We start from the raw sequence: 14,476 nt of genomic DNA, 5'->3' as shown, positions 1-14,476 counted from the left end.
GGAGCCGCCACTGCAGCTCGCAGCCCAGCACATGGGCTGGACGGCTCTGTATGTGCTCCGTACATCGTCTGGTCATTGACAATACGTTACATGACGTAAATATCCTTAAGAAATAATGCCCTGATTGATGCCTTATACCTATGCTAATTCTCTATTCAAGATAGGGTGTCCAAAATAAAAAAAGAGCGCATGAACCTCAGTACACATGATAGAAGTGAAACTTCTTTGGCAATTCAAACCTCGACTCGTAAGTAAATCGTAAGGAGTAAAATAGCATGCATACACACACACACACACACACACACACACACACACACACACACACACACACACACACACACACACACATATATATATATATATATATATATAAAGTGAGAGAGAAAGAATAAAACATTTTAGTGATTATTAATTAACAATATATATCCCTCACAGTTGAAATACTCATACCATAAAGAAAAAACGTGCTTGTTAATGTTTCTTTAAACAATTATGCCATTTGGAACACGCAAAATCCCTGAACGAAATATTAAAGTCATAACAGGTAGCGCTATCTATGCGAGAAATGCAGGGACTGTCTCAACAGCGTGCTCTACACATGAATTTGCTCGTTACCAAGGTTAGATGTTGCACATCACAATTTTTTTTTTTTATTGTATGCGTACCACGCTTGGAGTACAGAAATACTATTTTGGCACGGCAAGCGCCCCCTCCTATCCTTCCCCTAAACCAACCAACCAGATGAGCCGACTGATAGACGAAACGGTGTTTACTGGGCTACGCGGGACCAATCAAGCGCGCGGTGTTTACCATCGACCCAGGAGTCCTGCTGGGAGACCCGGGATAAACGGGAGGTCCAGTCAGACGATTAAAGCAAACACACAAAGTCTTTTGCGTCTTGGCCTTTTTTTTTCTCTCTCCAGGTCGCAGTGGTATAAGGCAGAACTCTTTTCCGTGCACAAGATACCCAGAATGAAATGGATGGCGCATTTACAACTTTTGAAGCGGAATACCCGATGGATGTTTGTGACTTGTGTAAATTGCACTCTCCTTAAACTAAACCATCAAAAGGGTTTCGGAGACTGCAGTTCATAAACAAATGTGTTAGTTGTAGGCTGTTGATCGAACTGCAATAATTTAATATTTTAATTTATTTTTCATTCCATTCAACCATAACTGTTCTTAAACCATGGCAAATATAATCTAATATTTAATAATGGAACTTTATTTGGTTTTATTATGCTTCTTAGAGTGCACAATTAATACTGGAAAGCTAAGGTAACGGTTTGCGAATAACTTTAACTATTGGTGTTACTGGGACGACACAAAGCATAAATGTCCGGGAAGTCTGCAACGTTCGCGTTACATTCAGGTACGAGGATGAACTCGGTGTATGTTGTCCATTGGCTACCGCCACATTTTACCTCGAAATGTGATTGGACCATTTGAACTTTGTGCATAGGGAAACTACGAGATTGGAGCGATAAACATGACATTATATGGCGGAGAAATCAATATAAAGGCGTAATGCAAGGCCTTTGAGCGCTTTCGAGTCTCTGTACCGGGAGTTTCATACCTAAAAATAATTCCGAAAACACGCGTTTTTAACCCTTTTCAATCTCTTAAAAATACGCTTTTAAAAACCATATACGAAAACAGAACTACCCACCAGCCAACAGCGCATTGTTAAAAGCTTTTCGCTAAGACACCACTCGGATACGTTGAACAGTTTTTAAATAGCGTAGTTTTTTTTTTCTGGAACTCTTCACACCGTATGTGTGGACAGGAACGCGGTTGTCCGCCACTTCGGCGTGGTTGAAAGACGGATGCGTGCAAGGTCCACCCTGCCTGCGGAGTACCAGGCAAAGAGTATATAAAGATAAGAGTTTTAACTCAATGTTATTACGAGTGAACCTTATCGAGCTCATTTGTTTGCCGAACATACCCGAAGTACGGACCCCAATTGTGCCAACTGCTAAACACACTAAATAAATAAAATTTGATTTGTCATCGCTGCCACCATCATGATAAAATTATTTATTAAATTATATTAAAATACAATAATTAAACAAGTTGTACACGTTTTAATTAATATTACACCATTTTTTTTTTACTTTCTGTAGTACATTTTTATTAAAATAATGGTAATTTTTTTTATATTACAACGTTTGCAGCATGTTAGACCGAATCCTCGGAATTATTCGGTAAGGAATTCGTTGCCCTATTCGAGTTGGAGGGGCCTGGTACCAGGGGCCGGCGCGGGCAGGACGGGGGACAACTCACCGCGCAGGGCAGTCCACGCGCTGACGGACGTCGCCTTCTGTGACCCGCGGCGCCAACTGCCGCCGTAAACACCGACCACATGGTCTGCGAAGGGGGGAGGGGGTGCGCGTTTCCTGCGACCAGCCGTTGGCCGAGGGGTGGGGGGGGACTCGGGAGGAACAGCTGGCAGCGAGCGAAACAAGGCGGTCTGCTTCACCTGCGTCGCGACACACCCAACCGGCAACCGTCGAGGCGTGAATGAATGAGGACGGAGAGGGAAGGGGAGGACAGCTTGCATTGTGAGGTTAGGTTCGGCCAGTGTAATAAATAATAATTCTTCATTCCCCCCCCCCCCAGGATGGTAGGTCAGGTAAGGTTAGTTTATCATAATTGAAATGAAAGGTAGGTTAGGTTAGATTAACGTTATTTAAAATTCTCTATGATTTATACATCCTTTATTTATTTTTCACGAGCGATCGGCAAACTACGGAAAACTTCGGAACTGTGTGGGTGTTGGCGTGCGCATCTCTCTCGCGGGCTGTTGGCTGGGAGTTCCCTGCGACCTATTGGGTAACCGAAGGCTGGCAGTGCGTGTTGGTTTTGTGTGCGTGCTGGGGGCGGCCTAGCAGCGCCAACTGCTACCGACCGCGTCCCGCGGGTGGCGGATACGGGAGCCCAGCTCGAGAGTTGCAATCTCGCTGGGGTGGCTGTGAATAACCAATAGCAGTCCGCGGACCAATGGCCGGCCTGCGGAGTCGTTATTACGGCTGTCGGGGTGAAAGGTAGCCTGAATGTAGCTCGGCGCGTGGCAGGAAGCAGCTTCGTCGGCGAAGGCCCGCAGGGGAGCTCGATGTGCTGCAAAAATGCGAAGTGTAGACGAACTGCGGGCTGGAACTTGCGGAGCTGTGAACTGCTGCGCGCGCAACGGAATTGAAATGCATCGGAACTCTGAAGGAAGACATCAGGAACCTCCAGCTGGGGCTGCTGTAGGTGTGGCAGCAGTAGCCTCGAGCGGCGCGACCTTAAACCGTCTCGGGGATTTTGGGTGGCGAGGTTGGTTCCCTCCCCCCACCCTGGCTTGAAAAGTACTGCTGTTGACCTGAAGAAGGAAGATGAAGATGGCGCAACGTCAGGCTGCCTTTCGCTCCGAGAGCCAGCAGTTCGAGCCGGTTTACTGGCTCGTCTGCCCGCTTCTGTCTTAACTGTGGCTGCCTGGGCAGCTGTGGCTGGGCTGACGTGAAGTCGCCCGCCCCTGGGGGCGCATGCGCCCCTGGCTAATAATAACCCAGGAGCTCCCAACTTTAAATGCGGGCCGCAAGGCCCAAGCACCCAACTCCACCAAGGTTGATTTTCAGCCCCTCCAACTCTTCTTACCTGGACCCTTCTTCCTCTTGTCCAGTAGTTACCTGCTTGCTTAATGCATGTTAATTGATCCCCGCATGAACCGGCCCAGGGTTTTCCCTGTGTCTATGCAGGTTTTACCTGGGTCACACTTAGCTAGCTTTTAAGCTAGGCGACCAATGGGGCGTCAGTCATGGCGCCAATCGCAGCCATGGCTGGCCAATAAACCCCAATAAGCACATGATGCACGCGCCCTTGTCCTGCATGGTTAAAAACCCGCATGGTAGAGTGTATAGGCTTCGGCCTGAGACACACTTAGGTCCTCCCCTAACCTGGACCCTCCCCTACACACTTAGAATTAACTTAGGCTAGGAAAAAAAAAAAAAAAAAAATCTCTCATCCCTGTGAATTGTAGGCTTCAAGGAGGAGGAGGAGGATGGAAGTTGGGTGGGAGGGGGAATGGATACCAGGTGCGAACCTCCGAAGAGCATTGTTGGTCTCTCACGTTTAGAGCGAGCACTCGGTGCTATTGAAGCTGGAGATGTTGTTTGGTTGATTTTTCAGGAAAAGAACTTTTGAGGAAATTTCGCTGTAATACAAGAAATAATTTTCTTCAAACCCGAATGGTTTTCAAAGTGTTGTACTTTCACATAAACACACAAATAATTTTTATCAACGTTTTTATACAAACAGAACTAAATAAAACGGGCAATATGTCTTTCTTGACCCCATAATGGGTCAACTTAACGTTTTAGAGTTCGGTAGGACTCATTCTACCCTCTACCAACTGATAGGAACAATTATTTTAAAAAAACTACCTACCAAAATGCCTGAAAAAAAAAAACCTATTGTATAACGTACATCAACCATGGAGGTCGACTGTATATGGCGACTGCAAGATCGATTGGAATTTCAGTGAAATCTTCGCCTTCGACGCAGCCAGAACCCAGAAGCCAACTTCAACATCAACTCCACGATAGCCTTTATGTATGCTCACGACAGTCTGCATGATGAAATCTCGTATACTTTACTGAGAAGCAGTTGTGACTGTTATTATTTGGCCCGGGCATGGGGTTGTGTCGGTTGTGAATAGCTGTTGCTGCAGCCTGGCACAAGCACCTGCCTCCGTGTAACTTATTTTTTCTTTTACTTTGCATTAGCGTGAATGCCGCCATGCGCGAGTCACTACTGTCCTTGCCTACAGCTTACCTCGACAATGGCAGGGACCTTGAAATAAGAACCTGTCGCTAGCGACAGGTATCGAGTGACGCAACAAAGACATTTACAAAATATACTAGCTAAAATTTTCAAATCAATATATAATTTTTTAATTGCTTAAGTATCTTACGTCACTTTAAACCTTCACTAGCGACCCGCCCAGGACATGTGATCTAGAAATGTGGCGTCATTTATATTTAATAAGTAAGTACTTATAAGGTTCTTGTAAGTGTCCAGTGTTTTCATATATATATATATATATATATGCGTGTGTATGTATGTATGTATGTATGTGAGTATGTGTCAGTGTGCTACGTGTCAATTGCAATGTAAGTTTTTTGAATACACGTGGTTCAAATTTCAATTTCTTAGCTCTTTGTGTACAGCATTATTTTGTGGGAGTAACTTCGTGAATGCAACGGAGGTAGCAAGTACTGGTAATGTGTAACCGCGGTGCTGACATCTGTGGCAGATGGCGCGAACCCAAGTTTACAAAGCCAAAATGAAACTTTATAGTAGGCCTATTAACTGTTCATTAAATTTTAACAAGACGGGCAATATTTTAATAAAATTTATTATCGAAAATCAGGTTCAAAGCAAGAGTTCAGTAATTTTCCCAAGTCTTTTTCGCTTTCTATCGGAGCCGTTCCATTGCATAGTTTAATATTTCTGTCAGCCGATGGAACGATTCGATAATCGACGTAGCTACTCCTGCAACGAATTCTAACGGCTCGTGCGGAAACTACGCGCGATTCGCGTTCAGGAAATTTTGGTTGCAAAACCCATTTCACGTATATTTATCACGCTGAGCATTATTTTGAAGGATTTCACGTCTGAGATTTCGTGTCTGAGATTTGTATTACAAGTGCGTATTTGCTACACGAGAACACGTGAATTTGCTCGTTTACCGAGGTAAGAAGTTACACACACATCTGTGGCGAGTACTGAAAGATTCGCTCACAAATTGATTTTTATTTTCAAAAATACCACTCTCCTAAAATAAAATAAAAAAAAACCTTCCTGCATCCGCCTCACTGACACAAACTGGGCGGGATTCATAACCGAGTGTGCAGTGGCGGATCCAGGATTTTGGTTTTGGAAGGGGCTTGACCCAGCTGAGGCTAGACTTTATCAAAGCAAACACTAAAACAATAGTGGAACCAGATGCTTTTGAAGGGGGCTTGAGCCCCTTAGCCCCCCCCCCCCCCCCCCCCTTGTGGATCCGCTACTGCGAGTGTGCATTGTTGTACTGCTGTGGAACCCTTACCTTGGCCGTCCGCTGGAAGCTGGTGGTCGCGCCGTCACTCCAGCCGTGCAACCGCCGCTACGTCGTCCACACCCGGGCGTCGCGGCCTACGGGGAAAGTCGCCGCCGCGGCACGGCGACTGATAGCGCCGGCGGCTGTTATCGCGCTTCTGGGAGGGAGCGAGTCACCTCCCCTCCTTCCTGGGAGGGGGCCGCCCGAGCTGGCGGGTCGCGCTGCTTCAACAATGCACTGCTCGTGTGTGGCTGGCCATTTGTGCCGTCCCTATATACACACGCGGTGTTTGGTTTTCATTGATCTAAATGTTAGTATCCCCGTGAAAAAATAAACACGAAACTGTTTAGCACTTTTCTTTTCATCTTCTAGACCTACTTACATTTATTTGATCTCAAACGAAGATTTCTTCGTGGAGGGATTTAGTTTCCTAGGCTATGTGAATGTAAAATGCTAGGAATGGCATTCTTCTTTAAAATAATCTGTAGCGAGTAGCGACTATATGTTTGGACAGATATCGTCCTTGAAAACTGTCGTAGTCATATTTTAAACGTCAGTGTTTTTTATGGCGCGAAATGCTATTTAAGGCGTAAACACAAGTATGAATTATGCTTTGACATATATAAAAAAGGGGTGATAAATAGTACAAAAATAAATATGGAAAAAATCATGGAAAAATTTAAGATGGTGGGGTCTAATCTCCCTTAAATGCAGGGTACTCTGACCTCACCTTGGCTACGTCACTACCTTGGGGGGGGGGGGGGGAGGGAGGATGGTGTTAAATGAAGCGGAGATTGCCACAGAGTCGACGAACCAGTTATTGTTTTCCCCTCTACACACACCAGCACTATTCTGAAGCGTACGATAACATCAGATGCAATTTCGCACGTCTTTTGAACGTCCGATGACGTGGCTCCTGTCACGACTGAGAAAGCCGTTAGATGACCGGGTGCGGGACGACTACCACCTGCGCTGCAGACGTCGAAACCAGCCGCTAGGACGACCTGCCTCGCTTCGAACGTCAGTTCCGCAAAGGCCCGGTCACACGGCCGAATATCAGTCTCCAACCATACTTGACCATAGAGCCGGAGGGGTAGTGTTGGACGGAAAATGGCTCCCGATTTTCTCCATCAAACAAATCAAATTAGGACAGACATGTTTTAAATCATGTCGCACTACCAAAGTTTATTTGTGGTCTGAGCTATCTCAAACTTTCCATTTCGGCATTTAATTATTTTTTTTTAACATATATAAATCTAACTCACAATAATATTAGTTTCATAACAAAATAAATTTTCAGTGATTTTATTTAATGTTATAGAAACATAATTCACTTTTTACACACAAAATTATTTTGTATTAGACATTCAAATTAACATTATTTTAGTTATTTCACTTCTATAACCTCCGTAATTGCCCATGTGTCCTTCGCCATTTCAAATGATCGTGACGGGAACGTATGTCATTTCCGTTTTCGCTAGGCTTTGAATTTTATATGCGCCAGAAAAGCGTTTAAATAGTTTTTTAAGTGGCAATTTTTTTTATTCTTTTATTTTAAATTTTGGAATTCCCCATGTAACTGGGAGGTGTTCCATACCTCTTATAGACTTCGTCTGGTGGATACAGCAGAAAAAAAATGTTCTAGTACGGTTTTAGGGAAGTTTTTGGGTGTGAAAATTGTTAGGTATACACAGAGCTGAAGTTTCTAAAAATGTTAAAAAAGATAATAATAAAAAATGCAAAAATAGCATGAGTTCAATAATTACATCTAACACTGTGATGAGTTATTTAATCTCAAAATGACATTAAAATGAAAAAGTGTGAGATAGCTCTGACCCAAAAAAAAAACTTTGATAGTGTGATATGATTCAGAACATTTTTGAGGTTATCTGTCCAAATATATTTGATGGAGAAAATTTAAAGTCCTTTTCCGTCCAGTACTAACCCTCCGACTCTATTGCCAAATGTAGTTGGAAACAAATGTTGGACAGTGTGACTGGACCTTTAGGAATTTAGATTTCGTGTGTTTGGAGTAACGAATTCTTTCTTCTCTTCTGCCATACAGTCATGTCCACAGAAGGTAGCAGAAACAAGATATAATGTAAGGTGTCAGTCATCTCGTAACTTTGTGGAACGATCCTGATGTCATACCTTCTCGTGAGCAGCAAATAGGTACAAAAACTGCCAAAGAAATTGGGCATCATGTGGGTCTGGCTTAAATACATAATAGAAATGAGTAAGATTTAATATTGGTGCGTATTTATGGTCTAAACCGCACAGTTCTGAACAGAGCACACAAAATAACTTTATCTTCACTGCGGCAACAGCATATATTACACCTTCACTACGGTGTGTTGTTTTTATAAGTAGAAATTTGAAGAACTGATAAGGAAAGTCCTCTACTATTATGAAAAATTCAAGATTCCTAGGTTGTTTTGTTTGATTGAGGATACAGGATAGGTTTGGCAACAAAAAAAATGTATTTATTTAACGATTACAACACTATTACATTGATAGCTACAAACGTGATTTCGGAATAAAATTAACTATACCTATGTATATACATCACCAATATGTCTAAAAATGCGGCACAACACGTTTTGCACTGAAAAAAAAATTAACAAAGACAATTTCCTTACTCTTCAGAGATTCCGTTGTTAAAGTATTTTTTTCTGATTTAACAAACGAGAATCGTAATAATTAACTATAGAAAACTAGGTTTATGGTAAAGATAGTTCCCGTAACAACGTATTTGTTAAATTGAAAAAGAACAGTTCTTACACATTCCTTTACATTGTGAAATATATATATTTATTATGAAAAAGTATTTTTTTTTTTAATATTTTAAATAATAATATTTTCTAAAGCACCATGTTACCAAATGTTCTCCTTTAAAATGACCACAAAAAAAAATTAAAATATAACCACAATTAAAATTTACACTCAAAATCCTTTTAAAAAAACGAGATTTTTTTTAAGTGTATTCTGAATCATGGTTGTGGGCGAATGGCGCTGCCCCCGAGACGGGAGACGCGGCAAGTCAGCAGCAGCAGTCCATCATGTAGTCGTAGTCGGAGCACAGCGGCTGCGGCGACAGCGGGCACTGCAGGCTCGGCGGGCACGCGATGGGCACGCGGTCTGCGGCCAGAAGAAGGAGAAAAAAAAAGAAAAAAAAACGTGAGCGACATCGGTAGCTAGAAAAAAATTCGTGTGCTCTCATGTTCCAAATACACTCATGACATCAGGGGCGCAACAACTAAAATTCCAAAGGGGGGAGGGGCAATATAGTTTTTTTTATAAAGAATCATCGACCCCCCTATTGAAGCGGGGGGCCCGGGGGTCCTCCCCCGGGAAAATTTGTATTTCAAGGTGGAAAATGGTGCTTTTGAAGCAGTTTTATTATCTAAAAATTGATTACACAGCACTTTCTTTGCCCCGTTTACCACCACTTCAAGGTTTCAGAGGGGGGAAAAATACCCTTGCCCCCCCCCCCTGTTGTTGTGCCCCTGCATGACATGAAACTAAACGCAGAGTTGTTAAAAATATTGCCATGCATCACACACACACACACACACACACACACACACACACACACACACATATATATATATATATATGTGTGTGTGTGTATATATATATATATACACACACACATATATATACACACACACACACACGCGCGCGCGCAAATTGTGAATCATACGTAGTTCCAGCACCGGCCGCTAGAATTCGCTGCCGGAGCATCTACGTCGACTGTTTGAATCATTTGATTAGCAGACTGAACCCCTGCTTTGGACCTGATTTTTTATGACAGTGAATTTGATCAAACTACTGCCCATTTCGTTAAAATTCACTACACAGTTAATACTATTAAAGTTTCCCTTTGTCTTTGTGAACTTTGGTTCGCGCCGTCCGCCACAGATGTACCTACCAAACGCCGTGTACCGATAGCTAAGATGTAACACATCAATAATAATGTTTCGGGTTGATCTATATCATCGGTAGTCTATGGTTTCGCTGGGAGGTTGGATTAAGTAATTTCCTTGGTCTTGCCACGCGTGAGAACAGCAGGAGCCTAAGATTCATTCACGCACGATCAGTTCTAGAACACACATCCATACACGTTCGTCGCTCGCTAGTTCAGCTTTGCAGCCAGAATTTAAAATAAATAATAATAAAACACCACTTTGCTAGAATTTATATATTTTCACTTTTTAAAAGTATTCTAATTATCGTTGATCTAAACTAAATAAAATTAAATTTTATACTTATGATCACATAGTTGTGCGAAAATTTCCCCTCACGAAAAACAAATAAAGAATACATTTTATGCGAGGATTCTAATGCTTTGTGAGCTATTTTTCGTATTTTTAATGCAAATTATTTAACATAACCAGCCTCGTATTTAGTTAGGCTTCTGAATTTAATAAAAAACTAATTACTCTGGAAACATGCGTTTTAGCCAATTTCACTATTCTGAAAATACAGAAACAACTTAAAATATCAGACAGCACAGAACATTACGTGGGAGCTGATTTAGGCTTATTCTCTGTGCACAAAGAATTAGAAATATTTTCTGTACTAAAGATTCCTTTGGAAACCAGTTACCAAGAAATAGTCTGTAATTACCACAATAAAGATATTGTAACTTAGTATAACACATAGCTATGGTTATTTTTTTACTTATATGAAATACATTTTGAGGTGATATTGATTATTTCTTACGAAAATTGGCGCATGCTATTATATTTCAATAAATGTTTCTTTCAAGCATACATGTATCACTACAAAAAATAGTGTTCGCAGTAAATGCTACTAATTTCAGATTCTTACCCGGGAACTTATCCTTTGCGTTGTATTATATATATATATATATATATATATATATATATATATATATATATATATTCAAATATTCAGTTAATACTGGGAAGCTATTCAAGGCACAGGTTAACTATTGGAGGTAACTGGGACAACATAAAATGGATAAATTCCCGGATAAGAATATGAAACTAGTACTACTGCGAACGCTATTTTTTTTGTAGCGATACAGTTGTTTTTCCGTGTGAACGCATGGAATATTTCTGTTCCATTTACATTTAAAAAAATGGACAGTGTGGTTTAATGAGTTAATTATTGTTAGAGGTTGGCCGGGCGCGCGTGCTCGAGAGCGGCACCGACCGGTGAGCTTGGCGCAGCCGCAGCAGTAGCCGTGGATGACGGCGGAGTCGAGGCGGCAGTGGTGCGGGGGGCAGTCGCCGCCCCCGCCGCAGTCCGGCCCCCCGCCGAACAGCCCGGAGAAGGGCCAGAAAACTGCCGACAAGCACATGCCCCGGTCCATGCACACACAGCACACACAACACCCGCACTTCAAGCCACAATAACCCTCATTTCATATCGATAGTCACACATCGATCTTTTGTCCCGATCATGTCATATCGATATTTACACATCAATGTTTTGTCCCGATTATTTCATATCGATTACTACACATCGATGTTTTGTCCCGATTATTTATTATCGATTATTACACATCGATGTTTTGTCCCAATCATTTTATATCGATTGTTACACATCTATGTTCTGTCCCGATCATTTCATATCGATATTTACACATAGATGTTTTGCCCGATCATTTCATATCGATAGTTACACATCGATGTTTTGTCCCGATCATTTCATATCGATATTTACACATAGATGTTTTGTCCCGATCATATCGAATTTAAGTCAAATAAAATACTTTCCACATTTTATTTGCAATATTTAAAGAAAAAGAAAATAACGTACATATAAAACCAAGACGACTGTTTATATATATTTACATATAAATACTCCTAATAGACCACGAGTATAATGGATGATAACATATTGAAAAATTTACTCAGTAATATTGACAGTAAGAGCCAAACTTTTTTTAAAGGTAAATCTATACTAATAATAAAATTTTCCTAGGGCAATAAAGCATGTACATTGGATGAAATGAAGGATAAAATGTTGGAAATGTCTATTTGCATTATTAAGAATTTAAAACTATAGTTTTCAAATATTTGTGTATTTATTCAAGCCAATATTTTATCAGCAAACAAAAAAAAAAAAGGCTATTTGCTGAACTACCTCATTTTACTCGTTAAAAAATTGTACATGTGTTTAAAACTATTGTTTCTTTGAACATAAATAATTTTTAATCATTTAATTTATGGTAAACTACTTGAAGTTCCACCGCACCCCTTTAGAGAATGCTTAGGAAACATGTTAGTATAAAATTAGGTTTTTTTTTGACGTGATAACTCCTTATAAATCGATGAACATCGGCTGCACGCACGAAAAAGCATGACTCATTGTCACGTTCCGCCTGAGCCGAGCGTGCAAGCGAGAACGCGGAACAAGCGATAGAGAGGCACGATCGGCGTTCGGCTTGTGACGCATCTATCACTCTCCCACTCCATCGGCCGATGCGTCCGAGTAAAAGAGAGACAGCGGCAGCACACAACCTACACGTGAACTGTTTTGTCAACTGTTTATAAAGTGAAGTGAAAAGTTAATGTGGTTTCCATTGTTTATTAGAACAACAATTGCGGCAAAAAAGATAATTAATTCTTGCATTTTAAGAATTTGATTAGCGATATAATCTCATATATTTGTTCTTTGATTATTAAAAAAAAGTAGCATCGGTCGGCGAGTGCAGTAATAATGGTTATGTTACAATTTTGACTAAAAATTTATTATCTCATATAAACGATCGTATAAAAAGTCAACTAATTTTATTTAGTATTCAAAGAAAAAAATGATCGTGCGTAGCTATTAATGTAAGATTAAAAATTAATGTTTAACCTCACACATGTCATAACAATGTGTCCAAAATGACAAGTTGAACCGGCCAACCACCGTGCAAGAAAATCTTCTATAATATCAAACAGGTTATAGCGGGCTTTTTAAAAGCAGCAATTTAAAAAATTTGATTTATTTGTCCAATTCGTCATTTCAAATCAACAATTTATTGACATTGATTTGATTTCAGTTTATTTCTATAACTAATTGTTCGTGATTATATTTAAACAAATTATTTAAATTAAATTTGCAAAAACTGTAAATAATATTTGAAAATTAAAAAGTATGCAATTTTTCATTAATGTTTTCTTATGACGTTTTCACGTAAAATTATCGTCCGTAAACCGACTTTACAGACAAACCCCCCCCCCCCCCCCCCTTCCTCCGCCCTTTAAAAGGAGTTGTCTTCGTGTAATTTTACATGAATATTTCTGTTTCATTTACGAAAAAAAACGTTTACAGTGAAGACTGTTGAAACCAAGATGGTGTATTTCGGCTTGCATTCGCCATTTTACCTTCCCGTCCTCTACTCACATCGCCTGCTCCTCGCAGCTTGCGCGCTGCCCATGCAGACCACCAGTAGCAGCAGGAGACACGCGGCCGCGGACATCTCGCGAGTGTATCCCTCCGCCGCGGGCGACCGCCTCCGTAAATAGGCGCCTGTAATCGCCGCGCCGAACGCCTGGACACCTAACGACGTTCCCCTGGGGAGAGTAGGAAAACAAATTTAAAAAATAAAAAAAAAAACACAGACGAAAACACTCAAATCTGTCGGGGAGATAAAATGGACGGACGCTAACCGCTGATAAACCTCTGGAAAATGCCGTACTCGTTAAGGCGTTAATAGGGAGAAGCGAAATCAACCGACTTAGTTAGTCAACTCTGGAATATTTTTTCTGTCTCGCGGAGGTCACCTTCTCACAGTAACGATGTTCAAGATTACAGTAAATTTCCCAATTTATCAATGAAGAATGCGCAAAAAAAAAAAAGGCAGAATAAAAGGTGTGTGTACTTACGGACGCGCTTTAGAAGTTATAATTCTTTTTGATTTAATACACTATTCTATTATGAAATTAATAAACACATGAATATTTTTTTATTTAATTCCATTAAAATATCAAGATAAATATTAATTAGTAATGAAAATCAATAAACATGCTGAATGTATATTCTAATATAAAATTCCAATTATTTAAATAATAATATAAAAATGTATAATGAAAATAGATCATACATAGGTAGGGGAACCTTACCTCAATTACACAAATACACTTGAAAAACAAATTGTAAAAGTTTATAAACACAATTTATATCACTAATATTCACAATAAATAAATGTTTTATTGATATGGGCCAGTATTCAATACCAATCAGTAAAGCATAAGATTTAAAAGTTCAAATACAATTTTTTATTTTAGTATGTAGCTTTCTTTTTTTTTTTTTTTTTTTTTTTCGTGTAAAATTTTCGTTGCACGGTGCACGGGCCATATTTGAAAGAAAATATTGTTCTTTCATGTATGTATTATTATTTTAATTACTTGTGTAAATCATTATTGTTAAACAGTA

At 40.3% G+C, this 14,476-nt stretch overlaps 1 protein-coding gene across 1 annotated transcript; it reads right to left on the bottom strand.

Moving 5' to 3' along the window:
• Positions 1-9,085: 9,085 nt before the first annotated feature.
• LOC134534458 (uncharacterized) lies at positions 9,086-13,577 on the bottom strand. Its single transcript, XM_063372927.1, has 3 exons — positions 13,445-13,577; positions 11,261-11,392; positions 9,086-9,217 (listed from the first exon to the last, which is right to left on the bottom strand). The coding sequence occupies exons 1-3, from the start codon at positions 13,518-13,520 to the stop codon at positions 9,120-9,122; spliced, it is 306 nt and encodes a 101-aa protein (XP_063228997.1). The 5' UTR covers positions 13,521-13,577; the 3' UTR covers positions 9,086-9,119.
• Positions 13,578-14,476: the final 899 nt, after the last annotated feature.

The sequence above is a fragment of the Bacillus rossius genome, chromosome 7, assembly GCF_032445375.1.
Source record: "Bacillus rossius redtenbacheri isolate Brsri chromosome 7, Brsri_v3, whole genome shotgun sequence".
In the NCBI taxonomy this organism is placed as follows: domain Eukaryota; kingdom Metazoa; phylum Arthropoda; class Insecta; order Phasmatodea; family Bacillidae; genus Bacillus; species Bacillus rossius.
This window is presented reverse-complemented; position numbering and strand designations above follow the sequence as displayed.